We start from the raw sequence: 26,436 nt of genomic DNA, 5'->3' as shown, positions 1-26,436 counted from the left end.
AATATAAGTTATGCCATCCTAGCGGTTTTTTTTTTAATCTCATATTACCTTTTTCTAATCTAATATTTTGGCAGCCATGCAAGTGCTTTTCATAAAATTTTAAACCGCAGTTGCTAATGTTTAGATGGGTCGTTTACGGGATTATAACTTAGCCATACATTACGACGGTACAATGTAATTTTACTTGGAAACTAAAGAAGGCAGGGAGGTAGAGCCGCTTCAGGGAAATATAACTTTCTGAACGAGTTGTTTTACTTGTTCATACAGAGTTTCCCTTTAGTTAACACGTTTAAATTGACATGATATCTGATTTCACAATCTTGTCTAAAATGTAACAACACCAAATCATAATTAATGATACTCAAAACTTAGATAATATCAAATTATTTACAGGATTAATCAATTGACGTCCACCTCAACAATCAATCATGATCCACCCCTCCCTTGTACCCTCCCTCCGGACTTGAAATAGTGTGTTAAGAGAGGCAATGTTGACAACAACGCTCGTGCATTTTATTAAGTTCTTGTATCTCAGCATTGGTCGGCCATCCAGTTCCTGATCCTTAGCCACAGTGCCTTGTGAGAAAAGTAACCAGCTAGGAAGATCACATCTTGTCGTGCTTGCACATCACTGGTTAAATATCCCTGTCCAACAATCCAGTCTACCTTTAAATTTCCTGTCATGAATATTATTTAAGTTGCAAAAAAAAAAAACTTATGAATCACCATGCCTCAAAACCGAAAACTTCATGCAATCGATGCCCTGCATTGAGTGAAAAGATGGTCAAATCGCAAGCCAACTAGCACAAGTGGATGATCATGATAAACTTATGAATCACCATGCTTGACGGCATCTGACAGCCTCCTGACGAACAACTCTTTTTCGATCATCCAGAGCAGTTGAAACAGCTCGAAGAACCTAACAGGAGATCAGTTTAACAACATCGTCCAAGGAAGAAAAAGAAGGCATCAATTTAACCAACCTGTGGTCGATATGGGTAAATCCTTGCATAAGGAAGAGCTGAAATGGCTACTAGGCACTGAATTGCTGTTTCACGAACAATCTGATACACAGACATTGGAAATTTTCCAATAAAACCTGTTTACTGCAGAAAGAACTAGATATGCCTGACAGATTTTGTTCATCAGCAACTGACTACATCAAAAGGCCCATATTTTAAATTTCTTTTGTTTTTTTTGTTTTGTTTTTTTTTGCACAAGTGATCCTATGAGGTAACCAAATAGACTGAGGTAATTTTAAATTTGGCCATGAGGTTACAGTGAGTAGGCCTGCTTACAAAAAAATTTTAAATGTTTTTGAGAATACCTTTCGCTGCTACAGGTAACAATTACATTAAGTATGCTATATACATTCTATTCTAACACAATAATAGATGTCTAGAAATCTTATCATGTGTTTTCTGATCAAGAAAGACTATTTGTAGATCTCCTTGGAACTTGTCCTGGTGACTAAATAGATTCGATGGTCAATTTTCCTGGTTTTGAATTAGATTGGGATATTAAACTAGATGGACCTACCAGTAATTGGGGCTTAAGCATTTTGGCTTAGGGTCATTTAAAAGAGTTATCATGCTAGTAGATCTATCAAGAAGTATTGAAACACAACAATTAGACTGCAGACATGGAGTTACTCTATTCATGCAGTTTCAGACTTTGACGAGGATGCCAAGGCCAAGTATGATTCCCTAGTAATATGGGAAGCTACGAAGAGTTGTACCACGTTATGAGACTAAATGGGCTAAATATTAACCTACCTTGGATGTTTCGAGCATGTGATTAAAGTCCATTCCTACCCGAGTTAAAGTTATTTAACTATGAGCCTATCAAATCAGACCAATGACAAAATGAATAGTGAAGCAACTGCAGAACAATGTTAACTTCATTTGATATGGATGCTAAGGTTTTGCTTTGGCATCAAAGTTCACAAAGAAGTAAATCATCACAGATTAGATCTTACCATCAAATGAGGGTAGGAAATCAGTTTGATAAGGAGGCTAATGATGGTGTGAACATTCTCGAGGACAATTGCTTTACCTGCAAGAACATGCAAATTCAGTCTCTGAACAACTAGAGAATCAAAGTGACAAATCTCGTTGTAATAACTTCAATAAGTTAACTTGTAAGATTTAGGGCGGGGAGGGGTGTGGACAGTGGAAGTTTGAGCACTATTCAAGGCAGTATAGTGAATTGCTTGCAAACATGAGAATTCTGTGGATGTAGGAGGCTTTTAACACTGCTCAAGCAATAAATTACTATACTAATTTAAAACTTTGGCCACAGATCGTAAACGAGTCAGAAGTCATGTAATCACAAGAAGCATAATGATTTTGGGGTATTGTCAATGAATAAAAAAATATCTAAATTAAAATTTAATGTTTGCACAGTTCAACTGGTGTGGCTGTGTTTTATGTACTCTAATATTCTCTTATGGATACACAACCAGAAATATTTGATAGTTCTTAAAAACCAACTTTCTTAGCCAGAAGGTCCTTAAATACAGCAAAAACATAATATAATTGTAAAGGTAATCAGCACATGCACAGAAGTTTGCTCAAACAGCATGACTATGAGAACTCCAAAAAACTAGAACTGTATCTTCACAAATTAAGGTCCGTCCATCCTAGTACGCAATATATTTTATTTACATCATCATATTAGGGCAGAAAGAAAGTTTAAAAACTATAGCAAAATTACAAGTTTCTAAATGTAAATTGAAAAAAATAACTATGGTTTCACAAAAAAAAAAAAAAGTAAAAGGCAAGATCAGAAGCAGTAATTATTACAAACCCTATCAAATTACAGTAGGAAAAGGTACACACAAAAGAACCATCCCCTCAGACTTAAGATGCATGATGAAACTAGTCAAAGTTTTAAATACTGATGCAAGACCAGTGTCACTGACTAATTGGACCACTACGGTATACCTGGCAGTATACCAACCTGTGCCACATGGTGTCACAAAAATAAATAAATGCCACCGGGTACCAATCAAGTCCTTGGACCAATAATATCCTATTATTTTAGTAATGGGATATCGAGAGCATGTGTATTTGAAACCATTATTTTATTAAAAAAGCCTATCTTTAATAAGCATGTGAAAAATGAGCACACCGTTATCATCCATCAGTATCCCCGAGACAACTAGCAGCAGACTGTATATCAGATCTTTATTCAGAATATCCAAACTCAACATAGCCAACGCATCAGCTAGTGTGGGCACAATCTGCACAAAATAGGCAACTTCAACGTAATTAACTGCATGAACTCACTAAATTCATATACTTGATCATTTCCCTTCAATAAGTTCATTTTGAATTCTGAGATTTCCAATACCAACCTTCTTGGCTTCACCAACCACAGCAGCCAGTGGAGTGTCAGAAATAACATGTCCAAAAGCTCGATATAATACCACTCTGAAATCTCGTGAAAGTAAAATTGAAATTAAAACTAATTACAACAATATAATCATATACAAAAAAAAAGCATAAATTCACAACATAATATGCATGTGCAAATACTCACTAGAGAGATAAGAGCATTTAAGACAAAAGCCTTCCTGTTTCAGTAAGTATGCTAAAAGACATCAATTCATGAAGATGTGTTTCATACACAACATTAACGTTAAGAACTGCATTCTTTGTGAGTAAGCCACTACTTAAAGAGGCAATTACCACTGTCATGCCTACATTCATAAAGCAAACAAAAAGTAAAACCAAGCAAGTAGGTATTACATATGGCCACTTAGAAGACAACATCCGAAGCAGGGAAATACATATTTCATAAAATGAAGAATAGGATCAACCTACATAATTAATTACTAAAAAAATAAGAAAACTATTATGCATTAAAATGACTTGAAAAAAAAATCAGCATAAACAACAAAAGAGACGCTAGATGAGAAGAGGATACTTTTTACTCGAGGGATCGGATTCTTTGATTGAAGAGAGCAGGATTGGCAACATGCTTGAGAAGAAACGTTGCTTATAAAGTGGCCTTATCGTCGCATGGAACTTCTTATTCAGACAATCTTCTGAATCACTTAGAAGTACATGGAATGCATCCGCTGCAAATGTCGCCAAAGGGGAACTTGCATCCTGCCCAGCATCCTTACCATTCTCATGCTGTTGAAAAGGTGTTATATCGACATATTTACCAGCAACTAGACATTTCAAAAGAAGCATCGCTATTTCCTTTAGTTTCTCATGTCCCCTCATAAGCAAACCTTTTCCAATCCATGCCAGTCCAAGGACAACATATTTATGAAAACAACTATCTCTATCTATAAAATTGCTACTGCTTTCTGAAGTCCATAGACAACTCTTCAGAATCTCCTCAATTGCTTGATCCAAAGAATAAGATATTTCTGATTTGTTAACATCTGCAGGCCACTTGTTAACCATGGATGCCAAGGCTTGAGCTGCTGGCATATTTCCTTTGTGTAGAAGGACCACGAACAAGTTCAAAAGTATTTTCACATTTACAAAAGGAGTCTGCGGACGAAGTGCTATAACTACTGATCCAAAAAGAGAAAAAATCCATTCATCTTGACATGACATGAGAGTGGTATCTTGAATGCATTGTAAGCCTTCGAGTTGTGACAAAGCACAGGGCAATGGCTCCGCTATAAAAAAGGTCTTTGGAAGACTGCCGTATGCTTTTTGTAAAATCAAGAACTGGCTTTCCTCTGTACATCCCGCGACTAAATGCTTCATTGTCATCATAACCTGATCAAGAACATCCTGAAACCAAAGTATTTAATTTTTGTCATGCAGTTACATAGTTCTGTTCAGCAAAGTCCACATAAATAATCCATTAACAGAATACATTGATGCTACAGACCTCTAAGTTAAAAACAACTATAATCAAACTTGTTAAAAGTGGCTATGCTAAAGAAATCAATGCTACTAAGATTGAATGCTGGACAATTATGGTAGCTTGCAGCCAAAACTAATTATAATATCAAGTCTAGCAGCAGTACCTTCATTAATATGGCACTACTGAAAACAGCCACATTTTCTATTTGATTCCATATACTGACAGCAACTTGAACAGCTATATCGTTGAAATTTCCGCAAGTGTGGCATCTATTTGGAAAGGAAGTTGTTAAACAATAAGCAGAAGTTTAAATATTTAAGTGTTCTATTTGATTTTATGAACACAAGGACACAAAAGTCTATAAAACATACATATGCATGCAAAAACACCCATCCTTCACTAGGCATTAACATATACAAGTTAAAGCTTCAAACAAAGAAGCTCCTTAGCAACTAACAAGTCACATGGTTCCATCAGTAGATGTAAAGAACATGACCTAGCCAAAATCTTACAACTCCTCTACTTTTCAATACCAAACTAACACCAGGGCGCAGGGAGTGTTGGTCACCAACACAGACAGTGGCCCATCTTATGGAAATTGTGTTTTTCCCATCACATGCCTGCAGACTCAAAACTCCATGTGTGCCAATGCCTAGTGCCTCTGCCTAAAGGCATCATATGCCAGCCAAAAACAGAACTGAGTTCTCAATTAATAAAGTAAATTCATTAATTTGCATCAAAAAAACTTCTCAATCATCTGGTGAATATTATACACCTGAGTTAGACATGTGCTTCCTAAATAAGGTCATCAACTTGAAATTCTCTTCCATCAATATTTTTTTTCTAGGAATTCTCTTAAATCAATGTTAGGAAACAAAATTAGGGGGAAAAATGCACATTGATTTAAGAGAATTCCTAGAAAAAAAATATACATAGGAAGCACATGTACCTTGGAAACAATTTAGTTTGTACCTTGATCTTTGGAAAAATGCACCTAAAATGCACCTAAACTAAATTGATTTAGTTTGTACCTTGGAAGCACCTGATTGGAGTAGCACTGGAGCAGAGGAACTAAAACATCAGACGATTTTAGATTTCCTTCAAACTACACAGGAAAAAAAAAAGATGAAATATTATGTTCATCATCTTCAGAGGATTAAGAGAAAAAAATTACTAAAAGATCAAAATTTGAAGAAACAAAAAAAACCCATACGCAAGCTCTTAAGTTGGAAACTATAGCCTCTTCAAATGCTTGAACTATTCTTAGCAGGTAGAGGCCAATGCTGCTAATTTCAGAAATTGCAACCAGTTTCAGTGAAAGAGAGATAGTAGAATCATTAGATTGAAGCATGGAAACAATTCTCTGAATGACAAGTTTGTTATAACTTGTTGCTTTTGCAGAATCATGAGCATTTTCAATCCACAAACCAATTTGGACTAAGGCTTTCAAAGACAATTCCCACAAGTAAGTTTCCTTGCTCCTTCTAGCGATTATTGACATAAGCATCACTAATATATCTTCAAAAGTTGCCTCAGAAACAGGTGAATAGATTTCTGGAAATGTTGCAAGCACTTGCAAACTTTTCACTGCATAAGACAAAATAGAAACAAAAATCAGAATGACATGCATGAGCTGTTGCAAAAAGAGTTTCAAATACCAGTGTGGTGCTTGTTGACTCTTATTTACCAGTCCGGCAGAAGACCTGATTAAACTATAAGATCCAAAATCCAAATACCACCATTTTGTTGTTTTTCAGCTCAGTATTATTAGTTTATTAAACTTTGACTGGTATCAGGCAGTGTGAGTCGGTATTCTGGCACATAGATTACTAAAGTCGGTACCAGAATAAGATTTAAAACCTTGGCAGAAAGCACCTAATAGTACTCCACAGAATCAAATTAAAACAAAAAAAACCAGAATGTTGAATACATCTGTACCATGTCTTCATTATAATACGATGAATGACATATGTTACACAAAAACCAGCTTAAACTGGAAATGAACCCCATAAGCACATCATGCAATACAAGATTTAACATTGTAGATGCAATTCAAAGTTAATCCACAAACAAAAAGAGGAGAATGGAATGCTATCTACTATCTGTATATGCAGAACACGAGCTTCAAGAAAGTCAATTATCAGATGAAATTGAAGACAAAACAATCAAAAGTCATGATAAATAGGAATATGAACTATACAAGTACATCAAGAATAAGCATACTGAAGTAAGAAAGTCACAAAAGGCAAACATTACCTGCACAATAAACATGTTCTGCACTCTCTGGTGTCTCCAAAATTGACCCAAGGGCATCGCATAACTCTCTGGAGATATTTTTTAGCACATAAAACCAGCTTCTTGGTTCCGAAATAACTTCTGGCGCAAATTCCTTGGAAGACAAAGTCAATTCTCTACATGAAGTAAGGAGTTCCATGGAAAGATAAAGTGCTCCAAAATTCAATCCATCAGAACATGTGTTGTGGTCAGTAACACAAAGTTTAGATGGATGCTTTCCTGAAACTCCTAAAATATCCATTAGGCAGGAAAAGAACTTCTGAAACACCTTGGTGCAGCAATATATGGATACCTTTGATGCAATAGATAAGATACTTCCAAGAGCACTTAATTGACAATGGATTTCTGTTGAAGTGCCTGAATATTTTTTTATACTTGTTACAGACCAAAATCTTGTCCCTATATCTTCATCATCAATAATCAAACACAAGAAAGAATCTTGATCAGGAAAGTTCAAGTGTGAAATAGCTGTTTGCAAACAATTTAGAGCTTCATCTGCAATTTTATTAACCTCAGAATCCATATCCCCATCGGAACCATAAGTTGATAATGAAGACCTATGTGGTGAAAGATTAAAGATCACATCTTTCAAATTAGACCAGATAACTTGAGAATGCTTGACCACCTTGTCTGCTTCATAGTGGCGCAAGCAACTGTTAAGATACTTCAAAGAATCAAGCTGCAAAGATTTGTCAAACTATCAGACTAATATGTTTTTCCCATAGTTATAACAAGCCATAATGAATCTCAGGATTTTAGAACAAACCTTTGCTGATGGAAGGGATGAGGAGAGTTTTTCAAGGAGCAATGGGATAACAAATGGTTCGAAAAGTGGAGATGAAGAGAAAGCATCCTGCAATTAGCAAGCAGATATTAACAGAACTGATGTAAAGTTGCCTCATCATACACACACAAGCACTACCAAAGAATAGACAGGCTTCCAGAGGAAAAGGTTGCTGATAGTTACAAATTTGCTCACCGTTATAATATTATAAATTAATGATCATTGGTTAAAATGATTAGAGCAAGACAAAGCTAGAAGCTAAAGAGGTTCAAATAGAAAACAGGAAGAATCATGCATGAAAAGGAAGTTGCAGCATAAAACATGTCAAGTGGTACATAATCATAACATGACAATAAATGACATCAATTTTTCTACCCAGCACATGATCAATTGCTTACTTTCCTTTTGAAGATTTTCAGAGCAAGACATATGAAAGAGGTTCTTATATAGGAGATAAACTGAAAACCACTTAAAACAAATTTGGAGATGAACAAGAGATATAAAAGACATACCATTAATGCCTTAGAAAGGTCATCCCTTGTTATATCTAAGCCATCACCCTTTGGCTGCAAACAAGAACACTCTGTACATCATGATTCAGCTACAATAAGAGATGCATTTGTCCATGGATATCAAATGAAGAAAGAAATATAAGCACAACAGCAAATACCATATAACTGATATCCATTAGTACAAGGAACAATTGAACAAACCCATGATAAAAATATGATGAATTGGTCTGATGCCATGATATTAACATTGCAAGAACATAAGTGTGAAATAACAAGACTGTTCTGTTCAAGTGCACTAAAACTTAGATGTCCATGGAGTCATGGACATTATTGAATTATCTGACATCATACTTCTTCTTACTCATCCAAGATATTTGATCCTTGAAACACAACTTAGAATAGGTTTAAAATGTACAAAGACTAAAGATCCTAAATCCTAATTAAAAAAACATAAGACTAGCATCTAGAGCCACATGGCAAAGGCAGTGCAACTTCTTTTTTTACGTAAGTTAACAAACAAAAACATCGACAGTAGTCAGCTATCCAATAGAATTCCTTTGAATACAACTGCAATTAGCTATCCAATAGCTATTCAATTGTAGTTTACTTTTTTCTGATTAAAAAGCAACCACCCAATTCAAAATCTCATTAACTGTGAAGAGGTCTTGAGTGAAAATGCAACTTTGGATATACGGAGTGAATTCTTTTAAAAATAACAAAGAGCCAACAAATAACACCTGATGCATAACTTGAAAATTATAACCAAAAAAATGCTCAAAGTGCTATAATGTCTGGAAGTTCAAACTCTATAGAAGCACCACAAATCAATTGCAGGTTAAGCATTTTTTCCAAAGGCAAGAGTACCTAGTTTCCATATATGCAAACATTATTCCAAAATGGAATAAACTGGAATATGATATTCTATGTAGTATCCAACCAGGAAGTTGCATCAAACCTAATACTGAGTTCCAAATGTTGGATCTAACAGAAGACAATGCACAGTGCTCTGATCCCAGTTTCTACACGTTGCACTGCCACGGTAGATAAGGGTGTTGGAGTGCACTCAAGGAAAAGCTTCAGACACAATATGCCCCAATTACTCAACCGTAAGTTGTGCATTATTCCTCTTAGGCCATAAATCAAGAATCATGCAGATTAACATACTGCTCTTAGTTGTTCTGTGAGGGATTGCAAGGATTGGTAGTACAATCTGAGTCTTCTAGACCTCAACAGAATTGGCCAGAGATAGGATCCTCAATACGGCAATATGATGGCATGTAAAAAAGATAGCAGGTGATTGATCACATAGCCTAGCTTGTATACATTCTGCTCAATCAACAAGAGGTTGTCATACAATAACCCTGTACATCTCCAATGTCTTAGACATTACTAAATGATAAAGTAAATATAAAATTTTGCAGAATATAAGCCTTGATGCACTATTGAGCTACTGGGATGTCTCAAAATCATTGTAGTAGCCTGCGCCAAAATTATTAAATGCAAGGACCACCTTCATAAGCATCATAATCAATATATATGATCATTGATGACCAATCTGTCCAGTCATAAAATAACAAATGTAGCAAAAAACAACACACCTATGAGCCTAAGAAGACCCAAAAAAGAAAAGTCCACTGTACACATGCAACAAACATTTAAATAATGCAAGCTACGTCTTACACAATTCCTTTTTGTGTAAACTTACATGTGTGAAGTATATAGGAAAATATCGGCTCAGAATATCAAAAACATCAGAAGAAAAGTTCCCCATTGGACCAGACGGATCAGGAAACAGTCGTCCCAAAGTCCCAACCAGAGAGAAAGTAAGCATCAAGCATCGAGGATCTTTTTCTTCATCGATTGCTTCACATATTCCATACACAAGGTCATCACCCTACACCATGATAGTTCTATAAGTAAGATAGATAGAAGCATTAAAATGAGATACATGGCAAAAATCAAATACCTATGAAAGTAAAAATAAAATAAAATCAACTCGAGATTAAGCTAAAAAGTGATGGCACAGAAATCAATTGTGAATGTATCCAAAGAACAGCAACAGCAAATTCTCGCAAAAGAGAAAAGAAATTCACATCAATAAATGAACAAGAGAAGAAAAAAGATTCAATAAAGCACTAGATTTGTCATTTGTAGGGGCATTTAGGCTTCTTTATTTTTTCTGACAGGTTTGAAACCAAACCAGACCTGTCGATCCTGGTTCTAGATTCCAAGAACTGGAATCAAACTGCCAAAACCATATTCCAATTCAGTTCGGAACCACCGAACCATTGACCCAGTTTGGTTTCGATTCTTGACCGGTTTGGTTCTAATTCAAATCAAATCATGGTCTAACCCCAAAAGAGAAGAACAAAAAAACTGAAACATGCTAATGCTTACAACGGTGGTAACATAAATATTATGTAAAGCAAAAGGAAATAGCAGAAGACTTTCTAAATCATAATATAGTATCGTACATTGGATTGATGCTGCTAATTCCTAAAACTGCAAGAGTTACAATCTGCAGTTTTTTATTAACTAATTCAAACTTTTACTATATGTCTCAAATCATATTATTGCGGTTAGGCAACAACAACAAAACCATATGTTATAGAACATTTTGAAGTTATAATAGTGCAAAGAAACAATTACAAAGTTGAGCAAACGTGACTATCTTTAGAAGAAAGAGAGAAGGGAAAAAGAGACATATACTAAAAGTTGGATACATTAATTTGAGGCCACTGAAAAAATTGAATAAGTTACTATAGTAACACAACCTCGTTCTTTCATGACCCTTATAACTCATTATGTATGCCAAGTTATACCTAAGTAAATGACTCCCCACTGCATTCCACAACATAAAGTTCCAAATTCACGAGGTACTTTACAGCATTCTCTGCCATAAAATTCCTTGACTCGGCATTTGAACAATTGAAGCAGCAAAATATTAGCACAATGAATATTCAAATATAAATATAAGAAAAGCAAATTATAAGCAATAAAGAAGATATATATATGTATATGTGTATGAATATATATGCATATGCATATGCATATATATATATATATATGCATATACATATATATATATGCATATACATATCTCAATACATGTATATATACATATATATGTATACATACATACATACATATATATATACATATTTATATATATACACATATACATATATGTGTATACATACACATGCATACACATTTATTTATTTATGTATATATATACATATATATCTATGTATATATATACATATATATATCTCGATACAAGTATACATATACATATATATACACACACGCACACGTATATATATATATACACACGCGAATGTTGTTCACGAAAATGATAGCTAAGAAATTTAAGTCTTACATACCATAGCTTAGTCAAAAATTTTAAGACCAGCACATTAATAAAATGCTAATGCCGAATAACATATCTCTAGAAAGCCATAAAAATAGATGAAAAAACTAAGCCCAATGTCCAATAAGGACATTGAAAATCATAGAACATTGTGAAAAACTAGTATATTATGAACTCATTTAAAGCAGATGTGGCAGTTATCCAATGTGAATTAAGTCAAGTAAATCAAATTATGAATTGATAGTCCTGCATTTCCGCAATGTTGAGCATAGCAGATCAGGTTTGCAAAGGTAATAGAGTTCCTTATAGTAGGCACAGAACATAGAAAAATAACTGTTAATGCATTTTTAAATGAATGTACAACTTTACATGGTAATAGGCTCAAGTAGAAAGATGAGAGTTAGAAGATTCACTCAAAATTCAGAATCAAAAGGGATTATTGGTAATAATACCAACTCTACAACAGCCTGAGGGTACACATCCAACAGGCGCTGAATAACTTCAAAGCATAACTGCAAATACACAAAAGAAAGGTCTACATCAGAAAACAATAATCCACCTTCATATATTAATAACAAGAATAAACCAAAAAAATTTCACCTTACGATCACGAACTGCTAGTGATTGTACTTGTACATTTCTTAAAAAAGATTCTGCAAGTGACTTGGCATCATTACTTTCAACCATACCAAATTTTTTTGTCCTTTTCAAAAGAGCTAAGCAACCAATAAGGGCTCCACGGAGGGCTTGCCAATCTTCCTGATGCCAATAGGATAACATAAAATATCATTTTGATAGGAACATATCGACCTAAAAGAATATCACTTCCATAATAGAATCCAGAAAATGCAGGAATTCTAAGTTATAAGATGGGAGGTGAGTTAGAGTGAGAATGAGTGCGTGAATGAGAGTGAGTGAGAATGAGTGAGAGTGAGTGTAAGAGGGGGGAGGGAGAAGGATTTAAAGCCCTGAAAGAGACCCAGTGGCCAACCACAAAATAGACCCAACGTTCAATTTGACTGTTGAGGTCAAACTTACCCCGATTTTTGGTCATTGTCGGTCAAATTCCAACCAGTAACGACATTGTACCAAACGATACAACATTATTATCAACCGTATCGGCCAATACATCACCCGTACAGGTCGATACCTAGCCTATTTCCTACATACCAGCTCATTCTGTATTCTTTTATGTGGTATATCAAAAACAGAACAGAATATTAAGAAATTGGAGGATATTTCAAAACAGCCATTTACAAAGGGTATCTCAGGAAAAATGAGAATTTCATGTGGCAAAAATACTGCAAACAGACAACATTTGAAAAAAGTAGTTTAGAAATGAAGAAAACTTCACTTCTGGCAGAAGCATTATCAACCATTATACAGTACTAGATACTGATTAAAGGCAGCTGTTACATAACCAGCTGAATAATTGTTATCATGGTAAAACGACAACGCAGCATCCCAATTATTTGGGAACTTAACATTTCCCAGCATTGAGATCTTTTTAGGGCAATATCACTGGCCAACCTAAGAGAAGTCTGATCTCTTTCCTTGTCTAATAAAGTTTTCTTATTAAATGCTAAGCAACCAAAGATTCTTTTTCCTCTAAATAACTAACATCAGGTTCCTTTTGAAGTCAGAATGGTGCAAATGTCCTTCCTACTTAACTTTTTCAAGTCATAAAATTAGCTGTGGATATTCCATTAACAATTTTCCCACTCTTAAATGTCCACAATATATATATTCCCAGATATATTACATGATTTCACAATACAACATAAAAAATCAAGGCAAAATTTCCATGATGTGAAAAAAGAAACAATGGAAGAGTGATGAGAATGGAAAGCGAAGAGATAAAACAAAATGATAAAAGAACATAAATGGATGAAGAATTTGAAACAATAATTGGATCATTTTGGATGCAAACAACAGTTAGCAACAAATTTTGATAAGAGCATCTTACCAGCTTTGATGTGAAGAACTCCACCAAGCTACTAACAGTGCGACTATCTAATGGCTTCTCTAGAAGACGAGAAAGCACTTCTGATAGGAGAAGTATACCTGAAAATAATCATGAGAATACTAATAGGTAATATGTAAAATTTCAGACTTGAAAAAAGGTGAAGATACTTAGAATTGCAAGCTCAGTAATGTGGTGAGTTTATGTACTCATATAGCTTACGCCGCTAATGAAATCTCATGAGAAACTTGTTTTAAGCAAGTTGTCAATCACATCTAGCTCCTGGAGCCACCTTACATTTTCATAGCAGAAAACAGGCACTCAAAATATGACATGTTATGAAATTTAGGTTTCAGAAATATGTGAATTCTTCCATTCAGTAAAAATATATTCCATATCAGACAAGATCTGCAATAACCATGTCAATATAGTAAAAATATGAGGCCAAACAAATAGGAGTGGCAAATCGTAGCTGTTGATAGGTACTTATAAGCAGCTTAATTTCGTATATCTTATTTTTATATAGATCAGTTATCCACGAATGAATAAGATATTAGAACCCAGCAACCTTATAAAGAAGATGTGTGGAGAAAGGAATACCTATAACAACTGCTATAAAGGTTTGTCTTAAGCCCAACTTGTTTAGCACACAACAGCATTGATTGAGTGGTTTGTTGACCCATTATACAAACAGAACCACTGAAGGTAAATCCTCCAATTGCATCTATATCAATAAGAGAGAAACACATACAAGGACTACTAAGTCTCTATGATCAAGTTGTAGGCTAATATAATGGCACTACTTCTTTAGTTATAGGTAATGAAAGAAGCATGCTTAAGTAGCATCAGAATACAAATAGTCTTTTAGCAAGTAAAAATTACCTCTAGCACGAATCACATGGTCTGAGGCGGTTAGATACTGTTCCATCTCTCTCACCTAAAAATACAAAAAAAAAAGAAAAGGAAGAGTATCACAAATATCCGCACACCAAAGATTTGAAAGGTAAAGCATAGAAATAAAATTCAATGACAAACCAATCCCTCAAGGGTTAAGAGGTCTTTATGCACTAGGACTGCGATGGCATCCACACTAGCAGCCTGTTACACAATTATTTCAGCAATTTAAACCGATGACATAAAAGCTATAAAAATAAGGAATATGTAAAAGATTATGAGACATCAACATTTCACAATCAGTTTGAAGCATACGCAATTACATCATATACAAAAAAGCTTACAGGGCCAAACAAGTATTTAAAACCCTTGCCTCAATATATTTTAATTTCAATGGATTGACTCGACACTCGACAACCTATTCAAGAAGTATCTTGATGCAGATCTAGCAGTTGAAGTAAGACTTATCTTCACAAAAACAATAAGAAATAAGGGACTGACCACAAGAAATTAACAACAAAATAAAGCTTACGATCAAGATTCGAATTCAAAGAAATACAGGGTTCAAGAACGCGAAAAAGTGACAAAAGAAACCCTAAGTAAAATGCTTTGTCATCAAGTCGATTAAATCGCTAAAAAGAAGCACCACGGTTCACAAGAAGTTCCAACATGATGAACCTAACATGACAACTAAAACAAGGAGGGAGGGAGGGAGGAAAGAAAGAAAGGAGAAGTTTCTTAAAATTCGTAAAGGAAAACGGAGGAGGACGAAGAGCGAAGACAGCGCGACCTGCTGGTTCGAGGCGCGAGCGGAGTCCACAAACGCTTCGACATGGGCGATCCACGAATTTGGTTTCTCCATCAAGATTGGAAGCCGGGGTGAGGAGGATGAAGGGGGCAACGAATTTAGAGAGGGTTCTGGAGCAGCGAGCGAGCGAGCGACGATTCTTGAGGCTAGCAAAGAGGAGCCGCGACACAAAGGGTTTTAAAAGAGGGTTTCCGGCCACCCGACCTCTCGTGGACCGGTTTAACGGAGGCGGAGTTCATTTATTTTAGATCCGCCTCACTCACTTGCACGGTTATTGACGTACCAGTCGTCCGACTTGTGGGACCATGAGTTACCTCCAATTATCACGAAGGTAGTTGCGTCGTGCTAGAGATAGGACACGCCATTCACGTCTACCTGACGTTTTACCGCGAAAGTGCTTTAAGTTGGAGCCAAAAACCCAGGAACTTTTCACGGGTGACGTGGTGTTCGATAGAGCTCATGTGAGAGAGACAGGTGACTCACATTTGGTAAGTGCTACTATAATTAAGCTGGATGAAATCTTTCTAACCATCGCAAACCTCCCGATGGGACCCATGTGGTTCCATCACCGGATGATTCGGGCTGATTGATTAGAGAGACAGAGAACGGGTTGATCGGATGAAGTGTCTCGAAGAGTTCCTCCACATGCGGGCCATTCGATAATCTGGCAAGAAAGATAAGTCATTAATCCGACATTTGATGCATCACATCGGATTTTGAATTTGGACAACCGGTGACGCATACGTTGACCAAGTTATTTGAACCTGTCTTAAACCACCAAAAGTGGAGAAAAATAAACGAAAATAAAAGAGCCCGTGGGATGAGAAATTTTTGGGTTACTTTCTTGGGCAAGATCCCAATAAAGGGAGGGCTCACGAAGTAACGATGCATCGAATCAGTCACTGAAGTCGAAAGCAAATATTGCAGAGACGTATAAAATATAAAAACGAAAACATTATTCTGAATCTACTGTTCAGATGCACCAAGCAAAAGGAAAAATAAAGAAAAGGATACCAACTCAATTCTCCACTTTCTTTCCATGATGATAAGAAGTCTGTAAGAAAAATAATGAAACATCTAAGCAACCTTGTTCTAAAAACTATCAAACCAGAAACATCCAGGATTTACTGAGACCAAATAGGGAGATCAGAACAGATTGATTTAAAGATCCAAAAATTTGAGGGAGAGATGCAACATCACAAATGACTTCACACTAAATCATGTCAAATTGTGTGAATCTAAGTACTAAATATATGCAACAAATGCTTGCAAAACATGAAACAAGAATCTAAAGAAAAAGATTGCTTGAAAACTTAAAACCCACATCTACTCAATTATAGGATGTATCAGATAAAGAAAGGTCCATGAGTCATGGAAATGCACTGTACCAATCGTCCGAACTCATGGACTACAACTCCAAACTGTGTCAAGAATGCACTGCATCACTTGTGTTCTTTTCTGATCCAAGCCCTTCAAGATGGGCTACAAGGACTTAAACAGTAGCAACAATAGTTGGAAAAAATAGCACTATAATAGTGAATGAAAATGCACTAAGACAAATGCAAATTCACAAACAAATAGCTTCAGATTGTTGATCATACGAAAATAAGAAAAATAAAAAACTGTAAACATCCGAACAAAATCTAGAATGAAATGTAAGAGCAAGGGACCTAAAAGAGCGTGCAGCTCATTCCGAGGATAGGCAAAGGCTCCTAGCGAGACAACAATCTCCAAACTATATAAAGAACTGGAATTCACGTACGAAGGTCACCATCCACAAGGTAAAATATGCTACCTCACTCAGACATATATAACAGAGTAATTACTTGCAATATCTTAAATCTGGGAACCTAGACATGATGCACTAAATGCTAAGCAGATAAGGCTTTCCCTCATGCAATGGAGATACACAAATAATATGGATAAAGTTAATCATTCTATGAAAATAAAGATAAATCTAATCATGAAGATGTTAAGAAAAGAACCAATAATAGCAGTTGAAATCGGAGTTATAGGTAACAAATTGCTATGAAATTTCAAGGTGCATAACAACAATGGACCGTAAGGTAGTTCAGAACTATGCTCATGTTCCAGCATCCATGTGTATGAGAAAGATACATGTTTGCCGAAACCAAAAATAAATCGATGTATCGTTTAACTAGATAAGGGACTACTTTATAATTCACCAATCAGGTAGAATATATCTCCATATGATTTGCTATTTTGCTCGAGAAGTAGCAAATACACCCGTTGCCATAATAAATTGACTCTCAAATCATTTGATCACATGCAATTCTGCATGAAAAGGGTCATTACAAGTCTTTTGGATGCACAACAAAAATTTCAAAGGAAATGACGTGCTGCATGAAATTAAGCTGAAATTAACTTTCAGGTGTATGTGTGTCTTCAACACAGGAATAAATAAAGCAACAAAACATAGCTTGCTTCTGGGGAGTTTTCAAGAGAAGAATGAGAACAAGTAATTCCAATCACAAATAATCATCTAAATTACGCAAAAAATTCAAACAAAAAGCAAGCATATTCAGTTAAACAAAAGACAATCAGTAGAACACGGTGATCATAATTTAACAATTAATAAACAAAAGTTGCCAGACAGATTGGCCCAAAAGATCGCTTGTCAAAGACGGTAAAGATGTAACCTTAGATTGAAGCATCATTCATCTCTTTCCCTGGATCATGATTATTCTTGCCGATCAAATGGTATAGAAGCACCCCTGCTGCCACACTAACATTTAAGCTCTCAACAGCAAGAAAGGACTTGAGATCTTTCCCAGAACGAGCCTGATCCTTTTCCTCGATATCCACTTCAGTAGTTCCACCATACACATCCAACGGATCGCTTCCAGGGATTCTAATCAACTGAGTACAAGACCTCTCCACCAAAGGCCTTAACCCAATGCCTTCACTACCCAACACAAGAATTGTAGGCACCCCTGCTTCAACGTCTCCCAAAGGGACAGCTCTAGAAGAGACTGACCCTCCAAGAACTCGCCAACCGTTCTCAGCAGATGATGACAAGAACTGCATCATGTTCTTACAAGACAGAAGTTCAATTAGTTCAAGAGAGCCTGCACTGGCTTTGCTAACTACACCGCTTAGAGGAGCCGAATTCTTAGCACATAGGATCACCCCTTGTGCCCCAAAGAAATAAGCTGATCTAATGATAGCCCCTAAGTTTTGAGGGTCTGTTACCTCATCCAGAGCCACCCAAAGAGGAGCACTTTGATCATCTTTCATGACGGGGTCCAGCTCCTTTATATTCACCATCTCCAATGGTGAAGCATCAAGAACCAATCCTTGATGAGGCCGGTTATCGACCACCATATTGAGGTCGTGCTTCGAAGCCTCTGTGACCTTCAAGCCTATCTTTTCCGCTATCTGCAATATTTTCTCCACTGCTTTCTTGTCCTTCTTCTTCTTGCTGTTTCCACTCAAATCCAATCCTTCCTGGACATAAAGAACATAAAATTCCCTTCTTTCTGCCATCAAAGCCGCCAAAACCGGACCAACACCGTATACGCCCTGGCCAACCATCTTTGGAACTGATGATTCAGTGGCCTCTTTCCAAGTCCTTTTGCCCCAGCTCTCTTGCTTACTCCACCGTTGAACCTCCGGCTTTTCGAACTGAGACCTCCCGGCCTCTTTCACTGGCCTTCTTTCCCAACTCTCCCGATTACTCCAGCGCTGGATCTCTGGTTTCTGGAACCCAGACTCCTGTCCAACGATACCCTTGTACTTGCTCTTGATCTTATCCCACCTTGGGTCGTTAATAGGCTCGACGTCTCCGTCTTCTTCCTCCACCCCTTCAACGATGGTGCCTTTTCCCACAATGTCATTATCATTTCTGGCAACAAAGCTCTCGGCTGCCTCTTCCCAAGAGGAGCGTTTGGTTCTCGCTGGCGCCTTTTCTTGTATACGCTTCCCTTCCCTGTTCCCATAAGCTGCCGCTATCCAAGGGAGTGACTCACCGGTCCTCCGACCGCCACCATCGCCCAGAGGTCTCTGCTGTGAGCCACTGGACAAAGCCCTTGTTCGCTCTCCATGTTTGCCTCCTCGGGGCCCAAGGTGACGCGAAAAGCTTCTAAATTCTTCGGAGGAACAACTCGATATCCTTTGACGGCTGATTCTTAGTTTTGATATATTGAAGAAGAAATGAATCGCGGGGCCTTTGGCGAGGCTGCACAGATACATGACTGTGGCAAGGTTTAAGTGAGAGAGGAGGGAGAAAGATTGGCACCGCGAGGAGAGAGAGGCGGCCGAAGGAAAAAAATGGCTGAGATGTGTTCGATGAAATGTCCCACCGTCGAACGCAATGCGACTGACAGGTTGTGTTGGCCAATGGGTATTAAAACGTGCTGCCTTAGAGCTTGCGCCGGATAGAGGAATCGATAATTTTATGCAAGTATTTTTATTATTTATTGATATTATTATTTATTTAGTCGAAAGGACCAATACAACATGTGCCCATGAGAAAATTAATTTTTATTTTTCTTGACTATAAATTGAAATCATATGCCTTAGATACTTAAATCAAACTTACGATAGTAATTTTTCTGTGGCCAACACACTATTTCCCATTCCTAACAACAGCTCGTGCACTCTCCTCTTCACTTCAAAGTGCCACGAACTCCACGTCAATGCTGTGTGGCCGTACGCACTGTTTGTGGTCTGGTAAAACATGGAATATTAATTCATTATGTAGTTTATCGGATCTGTATGCATGCATTAGTCAATAGATCTGTATACATGTATTTGTATCAGTAAATACTGTATCAGCAAAAGAATTGTGAAAGGCAATACAGACCAACTTAAATGACTCAAGGAGAACTTCCTAGAGCTACAATTTCCATGTAAAGAACCGCATACCAGTCTCAGAAAGCAAACAAGAATATTAAACAAAAATAACCAATATACTAAGTCTCGTGCCAAAGGAAGCATTACAAGAATGATATAAAAATCGGCTGTAAGAAATTTGTTGGGTCTAATCAAACCCAAAAACATCTACCATAAAGCCGTCAACAACTTGAGTGAAGTACGACCCAAACACATCCCAGTTAAAGAAGCCACATATTGGGATGAACAAGACAGCACAAAGTCACAGTGCATATGTTATAGTCCAATTCATTAGGGTTTCATATGAGGTAATGTTATATTTCAAGAGTATGATACATGATCAAGTTCAAATAGTAAGGAGGTAATAGTAAACAATTGCATTCAAGGATGTGATGGCACTTAACACTTAAAGAACTTATTTTAATAGACAATGAACCAGGATCCACCAGTATAATTACTAATGGTTAATGTAACATGGCTCTACGAATAGGCTAACAAAGGTACAAATAAGAGTAACATGCGAGAATGTAAACTAACGACGCCTGATAAGATTGCATTAACAATGCCTCATCACAATATCACCACAGTCAAACTAAATTTCACCAAGACGATCTAAATTGCTCTTCAGGAGTGACATTTATAAGATTATTCCCCGCTTGCTATCTGTCTCGTTGAATTGTAGCAATATGTTAAGCATGATTGACATAATATGCTACGGTCACCAGCCAGTTAACAAAGCTTATAGAGGTTTGAGCATCACTGCCTTGAGGCTGGATATCGTATTAAAATTATATAGATAATTAGGCTTAAGAATTGCTCATAAGTTCTTTCGGAAGAATGCATTTGAACTTTTTTAAGTTTAAAATGAAAATAACACAAAAGAAATATGATAGTTTTGGCACCGGAATGATGCCAAACTATCTCTAAAAGAATTTCATTCATTGAAATCAGAATTTTCCTCCTGATGAAATCAAGAACATAATTTCTTGTTTTTCAATATGATGTACCCAACAGGAGTGCAATGTTTTCAGTAGAAATTATAGAGCATAATGTCAAAATCTTAATATGAACAAGTTCCGAACAGTAGAGAATGACTCCTGCTTTGTAGCACCACTTTTTCTCAAGCAATTAGTCACGATCAAGTCTAACATAGGGAAATGCGTTTACTGCACATATGGTATAACAAGCATCACTTTTCACCGGCAAAACTTGGGCTATAATATCATGCACAATTAAAGCAAATATATAGTCTGACGGGAAACCCTAACATCTATGGTAGGAGTTCCCTTATGTTTATTGTGTGTGTATAGGCACGAGCTACCAGTGAGAACCAACAGAGAGCTACAGCAGCTCATCCTCAAAGGATGCATTGCATTAAAACTATTAAAGGCATGCAAATAAACAAAGCACCACAGACATGAAGTTAAATGAGTTCCTATAAGTAAATAATTATAGCTCCTTGCAGAAGCTACTATAAACCACTGATCAAATTCTATATCCTTCAACAGAAAGTATAGAAGCAATCACCATTGCAACTAGTGAGCATCACCAGATAAGTAGCCAAATGAGATCAAATGCATTCAAAAGCACAGTGATAATTCATTGCCAAACATCAGCGATGACAGAACCAAACAAGCACAACAAAGCACCACAGACATGAAGATAAATGAGTTCCTATAAGTAAATAGTCACAGCTCCTTGCAGAAGCCACTATAACCACTGATCAAATGCTATATCCTTCAACGGAAAGGATAGAAGCAATCACCATTGCAACTAGTGGTCATCACCAGATAAGTAGCCAAACAAGATCGAATGCATTCAAGAGCGCGGTGATAATTCATTGCCAAACATCAACGACAACAGAACCAAACAAGCACATAACATATCCAGTTTGGCAGACAAACAAAGAGCAAATTGGCATATGATAGATATGTAGATCGCAAATTTAGCTGACTAACGACAGTTTTAACGTGAAAGCAACCTAAACAGGATTAGAAGGAATAAGTAACTTAATTGAATACCAGAGTTTCATGCTGATCCTGAGCTTGGCCCTCCTTTGAGGCAGGTGTTGTTGAGTCGTTCTATGACCAAAATCAACGCCTGGGTCCCTAATTCCCCTTCCCCATGCGCCATGAGCGAGACATACAGCTGATGCGCCAACGCCAAACCTGGCAATGCCAATCCCATGCTCTGGCATTCCTTCAAACAGATTCCGAGATCCTTCACATAGTGATGCACGTAGAACCCAGCTTCCATGTCCCTGTCCAAAATCCTCTTGCCATAGAGATCGAGCGATTTCGACCCTGCCGCGCCCGTGGATATGGCCTCCAACCACCGCCCCACGTCAAGCCCGGCCTTGTGAGCGTACATCATCCCTTCCACCAACCCTACCATCGTCGATGCTATTGCAATCTGGTTCCCAAGCTTCGCTCTCTGCCCTTGCCCTGGCCCTCCCATGTACCTCACCGTCCCCATGCACCCGAACAGAGGCTCCAGCCTCCGGACGACGGCCTCGTCCCCTCCAGCGAAGATCGACAGGGTCCCGGCGCGCGCCCCGCGGTCGCCGCCTGACACCGGCGCATCGATCGCGGCGCAGGACCCCGCGCGGGCGGCCTCGGCGATCTCGGCCGCGAGAGCAGGGTCGCTGGTGGTCATGTCGACGAGGACAGAGCCCGGGGCTAAGCCAGCGAGGGCTCCATCGGACGGATCGAGGGCAACACGGCGGACGTCGGAGGGGTAGCCGACGATAAGGAAGACGACGTCGCTGGCGCGCGCGACGGCGGCGGGGGAGCTGGCGAGCTTGGCGCCACGGTCAAGGAGGGGCTGGGCCTTGGCGGGGGTCCGATTGAAGACGGTGAGGTAGTAGCCAGCGGAGAGGAGATGGCCAGCCATGGACCGGCCCATGACGCCGGTCCCGATCCAGCCGACCCGGGTCGTGGCAGGGGTTATGTCACGGTCGGACGAGGAAGCGGCAGCCATGGCGAAGAAGCGGAGGCGGCCGACGAAGCGAGTGAGACGGAGACGACGGAGGAACGCCGGGAAGGGCATGGGGGATAGGTGAGCAAGTGGCGCATCGGTAAATATAACGTGAGCCAGCAGTATCCTTCAAATTTCCTAAACTGCCCCTGGTGATCGAGATAAGATGAGACGGGTGGTAGCACTGCGGTGTTGATCGGACGGGGGAGGCAGCGCCGTTTCGTTAAGATGGAAAGGCGGCCTTCGACTTCGACTTCGACGGACGGGGTGGTGGAGCACGAGCCGATGGGTGTCAGAGGCGGTCATCATCTTCCCCGGGTATGCGTTGGATCCATTTGCGCTTGCCTCGTGCAGCTATTGACTAGGTGGTCTTCTTGTGTAAGGACTCGTTTGAACCGAAGGCTCCGATTGCGCAGAGCCCACGGGAATATGGGCTGTTGCTTCTCAACAGCCCACATAGAATGAATGAGCTAAGCAGGCGTTTTGACATTTTGGATTCGGACGACACAAAAATAATTGGCATTAGAAGGCGGAGAAGAAACACAAACGTAAGCAGCATTATCCTATTCGTTTTAAAATAATTCTTCCTCGAAACAGCAACTCAGATTCAAAATTTATAATTATTCAACTGATAAATGTATTTTATATTTTATGAAAATAGATTATCTTAGTACACACAATAGTATCTCTTTTTATTAAAATATCCGAATTGATTAGTGCCCTCTCAAATAAGCATAGTCCATATCTATTGAGATATCAGAATTGATTAATGTATTAGTATAAGTGATTAGTGATCTCAAATTTAAATATCATTGATATGATAATTTTTAAAATATATATATAACTGTCTAAAAAAATTATAATCGAGGCTTCAAGAGTTTAGTTGAAATTTGGGAGTCTTCCAAACATAAGCATGTTTCTCACCAAAGAAAACAAAAAGTCTACTTCTTAATAATATTATTATCCGATTCATTTTGAAAGTAAATCTCGTAAAAACGAAATAATAAGAACAGTTTTTGTTATATATTTGATCATCGATTAATCGTATGTTTTGTTTGTCATTCAACATCACTATTAGAAATCGCATCAACTACTTATCTGTGCACGTCTCTCTCTTTTTTTATTTCCGTTAGAATGTTTTCTTAATTTTCATGTTTTTCTCTATTTCTATGTGACATAGTGCTGATGACATTCTGACACCATCCGATCGACAATTCAACACCATATTATTGTCATCTCAACATCACCTAACTCATTTCTCGAACATTTTAATCACATGTATGGTCATTACATGATCTCTTATTTTGCTGTAATGTGATCCCACTCAATATTAGGAAAGATACATAATAACTTTGATATTAACATAGTCTTCAAATATAAAGATTCAAAACTTTACTATAAAAGCCCTTTGGGTGTGCTCCCAAACTCTCTTTAAGATTCTCCATCTCTATTATTTAACTAATACCTCATAATCAAACCTAATTTATGCGTCGAAAAAATTTTATTAGCATACCCTCGATGCAGTTTTGTATGATTTGAGGTATCATAAACTAAGGGGATTCGATATTTCTCGACATCAATATAAGATAAATGTATAATAAAACCATGATTGATCTTGAATTGACATTCCAATCGAACAATCAAAATATAGTATAGAAATATTACTATTGACATAACTTTACAAACTTAATATTCTTATTTCTTCATAAATTCCTCCCCCCAAATGATATATTTATGATTATGAATATCTACGATTAAAATTTAAGAGGGTGTATTTTCAATACCATCCATCCAATCATAATTTGATGATAATAAGGTTAAGGTATGATATGATAAATATTGTTCACAAATTTCAAATGTGAGATTTATATTTAATTTAAATATAGACCCGAAGCTTATTATAAGTTTGGTGGTACATAAATTATATTGTGGTCTACTCAATTTCTTCAATACATAAGTAAGTAGGGATTAACTCGTATATCCCTATAAACACACTTTGGGGGCACTTTTACAATGAACTTAGTAATCGCTGAATTAAAGTGATGATTAACTCGTAATTATATAAATTTTAATATGATCAGACTATGGTGGAAATGTATATCAATCCAAGTTATAATTATAACACATTGGTACATTCTACTGTAGGGATGAGTAGTCATCTTAGTTGATACTGTTTCAAATTCGATCTCATAAGGTGACGTATTATTGGATTGCCGGAATATCAATTCTGCTATATATATATATATATAGAGATATATATATATATATATATATATATATATATATATATATATATATATATATATATATATATATATATATATATATATATATATATATATATAGATGAAACCCACTTGATAGAGCCGCATGAGACTGACATATAGACAAGTATACACTTTGACGTGAGACTTGATAGGTGTTGGTGTAAACAACCTTAAGTCGTGACATTGGGACCGACGCGGCTTAGTTCAGATCTGGATGACGGGGATCTTCCTGGGACGTTCCTCCCAACTACTGAGGTGGCCGATCACGGTGCTCCGATTGGGACGAGGTCGTTATTCCCTCCGAGTATGAGCTCCTCGCCTGCGCATTTAATGGGGACCTTCGGCCTCGCACCTACACATAGGTTGGGTCGGGATGCTCGACCCGACCCTCCGACGATTAAGTCAGTGGGCGATCGTGGGGGGTTCTTTTCTTTAGGCAAGTGGTGTCTGCTTCTCCCCTCTTTCTCCTCGGCGCGCGAGGGTTTTTATAGTGAGAATTACCGTTGCATGATGTGCCTGCCCGCAGGGAGCATGATCGTACTTCTGGTAGCGTCTGACATTGTTGTTGGCATGGCGTGAGGAATCGAGCATGAGCAAGATATTAATGCGCTTTGGTAGGTGTTCCGGTCCGTTTTGACCGGGTGCCTCATTAGGTCAACATAGGCGGGAGGTGTCATCTGGGATAACTGATGTCACGCGAGTCTTATTATAATTATTACCCTTAGGTAGTGTGTTCAAAGCTTGTGTTTGGAATTGATACTCGGGGGCAGCAAATCGATGAGGATGGCAGAAGCGAGTCAACCAATAGACTGGTCAAAAGATCAGTTCTAGATGATCAACGATGACTTCCAAGAAGGTGCGCTGTTATGAAAAC

The 26,436-nt window shown here is 37.6% G+C and overlaps 3 protein-coding genes across 10 annotated transcripts; all 3 read right to left on the bottom strand.

The window, feature by feature from the left end:
- Positions 1-348: 348 nt before the first annotated feature.
- On the bottom strand, positions 349-18,264 carry LOC103997067 (MMS19 nucleotide excision repair protein homolog). 8 transcript variants are annotated; one of them, XM_065124607.1, is made up of 21 exons: positions 18,126-18,264; positions 14,799-14,861; positions 14,646-14,700; positions 13,767-13,864; positions 12,401-12,559; positions 12,253-12,312; positions 10,133-10,321; positions 8,428-8,481; positions 7,898-7,984; positions 7,093-7,810; positions 6,050-6,423; positions 5,868-5,941; positions 5,000-5,105; positions 3,931-4,760; positions 3,359-3,434; positions 3,133-3,244; positions 1,979-2,055; positions 984-1,064; positions 840-919; positions 732-763; positions 349-645 (listed from the first exon to the last, which is right to left on the bottom strand). In XM_065124607.1, exons 1-20 carry the CDS (start codon positions 18,141-18,143, stop codon positions 748-750), a joined length of 3,327 nt encoding a protein of 1,108 aa, XP_064980679.1. In that variant the 5' UTR covers positions 18,144-18,264; the 3' UTR covers positions 349-645; positions 732-747. The 8 variants fall into 8 exon arrangements, 7 of the variants coding, with proteins under 7 accessions (XP_064980679.1, XP_064980677.1, XP_064980676.1 ...); XM_065124605.1 differs by lacking the exon at positions 18,126-18,264 and adding an exon at positions 15,448-15,626 and having other exon boundaries at positions 727-763; XM_065124604.1 differs by lacking the exon at positions 18,126-18,264 and adding an exon at positions 15,448-15,626.
- On the bottom strand, positions 17,986-20,242 carry LOC135622610 (uncharacterized). The gene has a single exon (XM_065124614.1). It carries the CDS (start codon positions 19,675-19,677, stop codon positions 18,127-18,129), a length of 1,551 nt encoding a protein of 516 aa, XP_064980686.1. The 5' UTR covers positions 19,678-20,242; the 3' UTR covers positions 17,986-18,126.
- A 1,890-nt stretch (positions 20,243-22,132) lies between these two features.
- Positions 22,133-23,639, bottom strand: LOC135622611 (probable 3-hydroxyisobutyrate dehydrogenase-like 1, mitochondrial). Its single transcript, XM_065124616.1, has one exon. The coding sequence runs from the start codon at positions 23,365-23,367 to the stop codon at positions 22,348-22,350; it is 1,020 nt and encodes a 339-aa protein (XP_064980688.1). The 5' UTR covers positions 23,368-23,639; the 3' UTR covers positions 22,133-22,347.
- Between the last annotated feature and the right edge of the window lie 2,797 nt (positions 23,640-26,436).

The sequence above is a fragment of the Musa acuminata genome, chromosome BXJ2-9 (genome assembly GCF_036884655.1).
Source record: "Musa acuminata AAA Group cultivar baxijiao chromosome BXJ2-9, Cavendish_Baxijiao_AAA, whole genome shotgun sequence".
Lineage (NCBI taxonomy): Eukaryota > Viridiplantae > Streptophyta > Magnoliopsida > Zingiberales > Musaceae > Musa > Musa acuminata.
The sequence above is the reverse complement of the archived record's forward strand: the minus strand, read 5'-3'. Positions and strand labels throughout refer to the sequence as shown.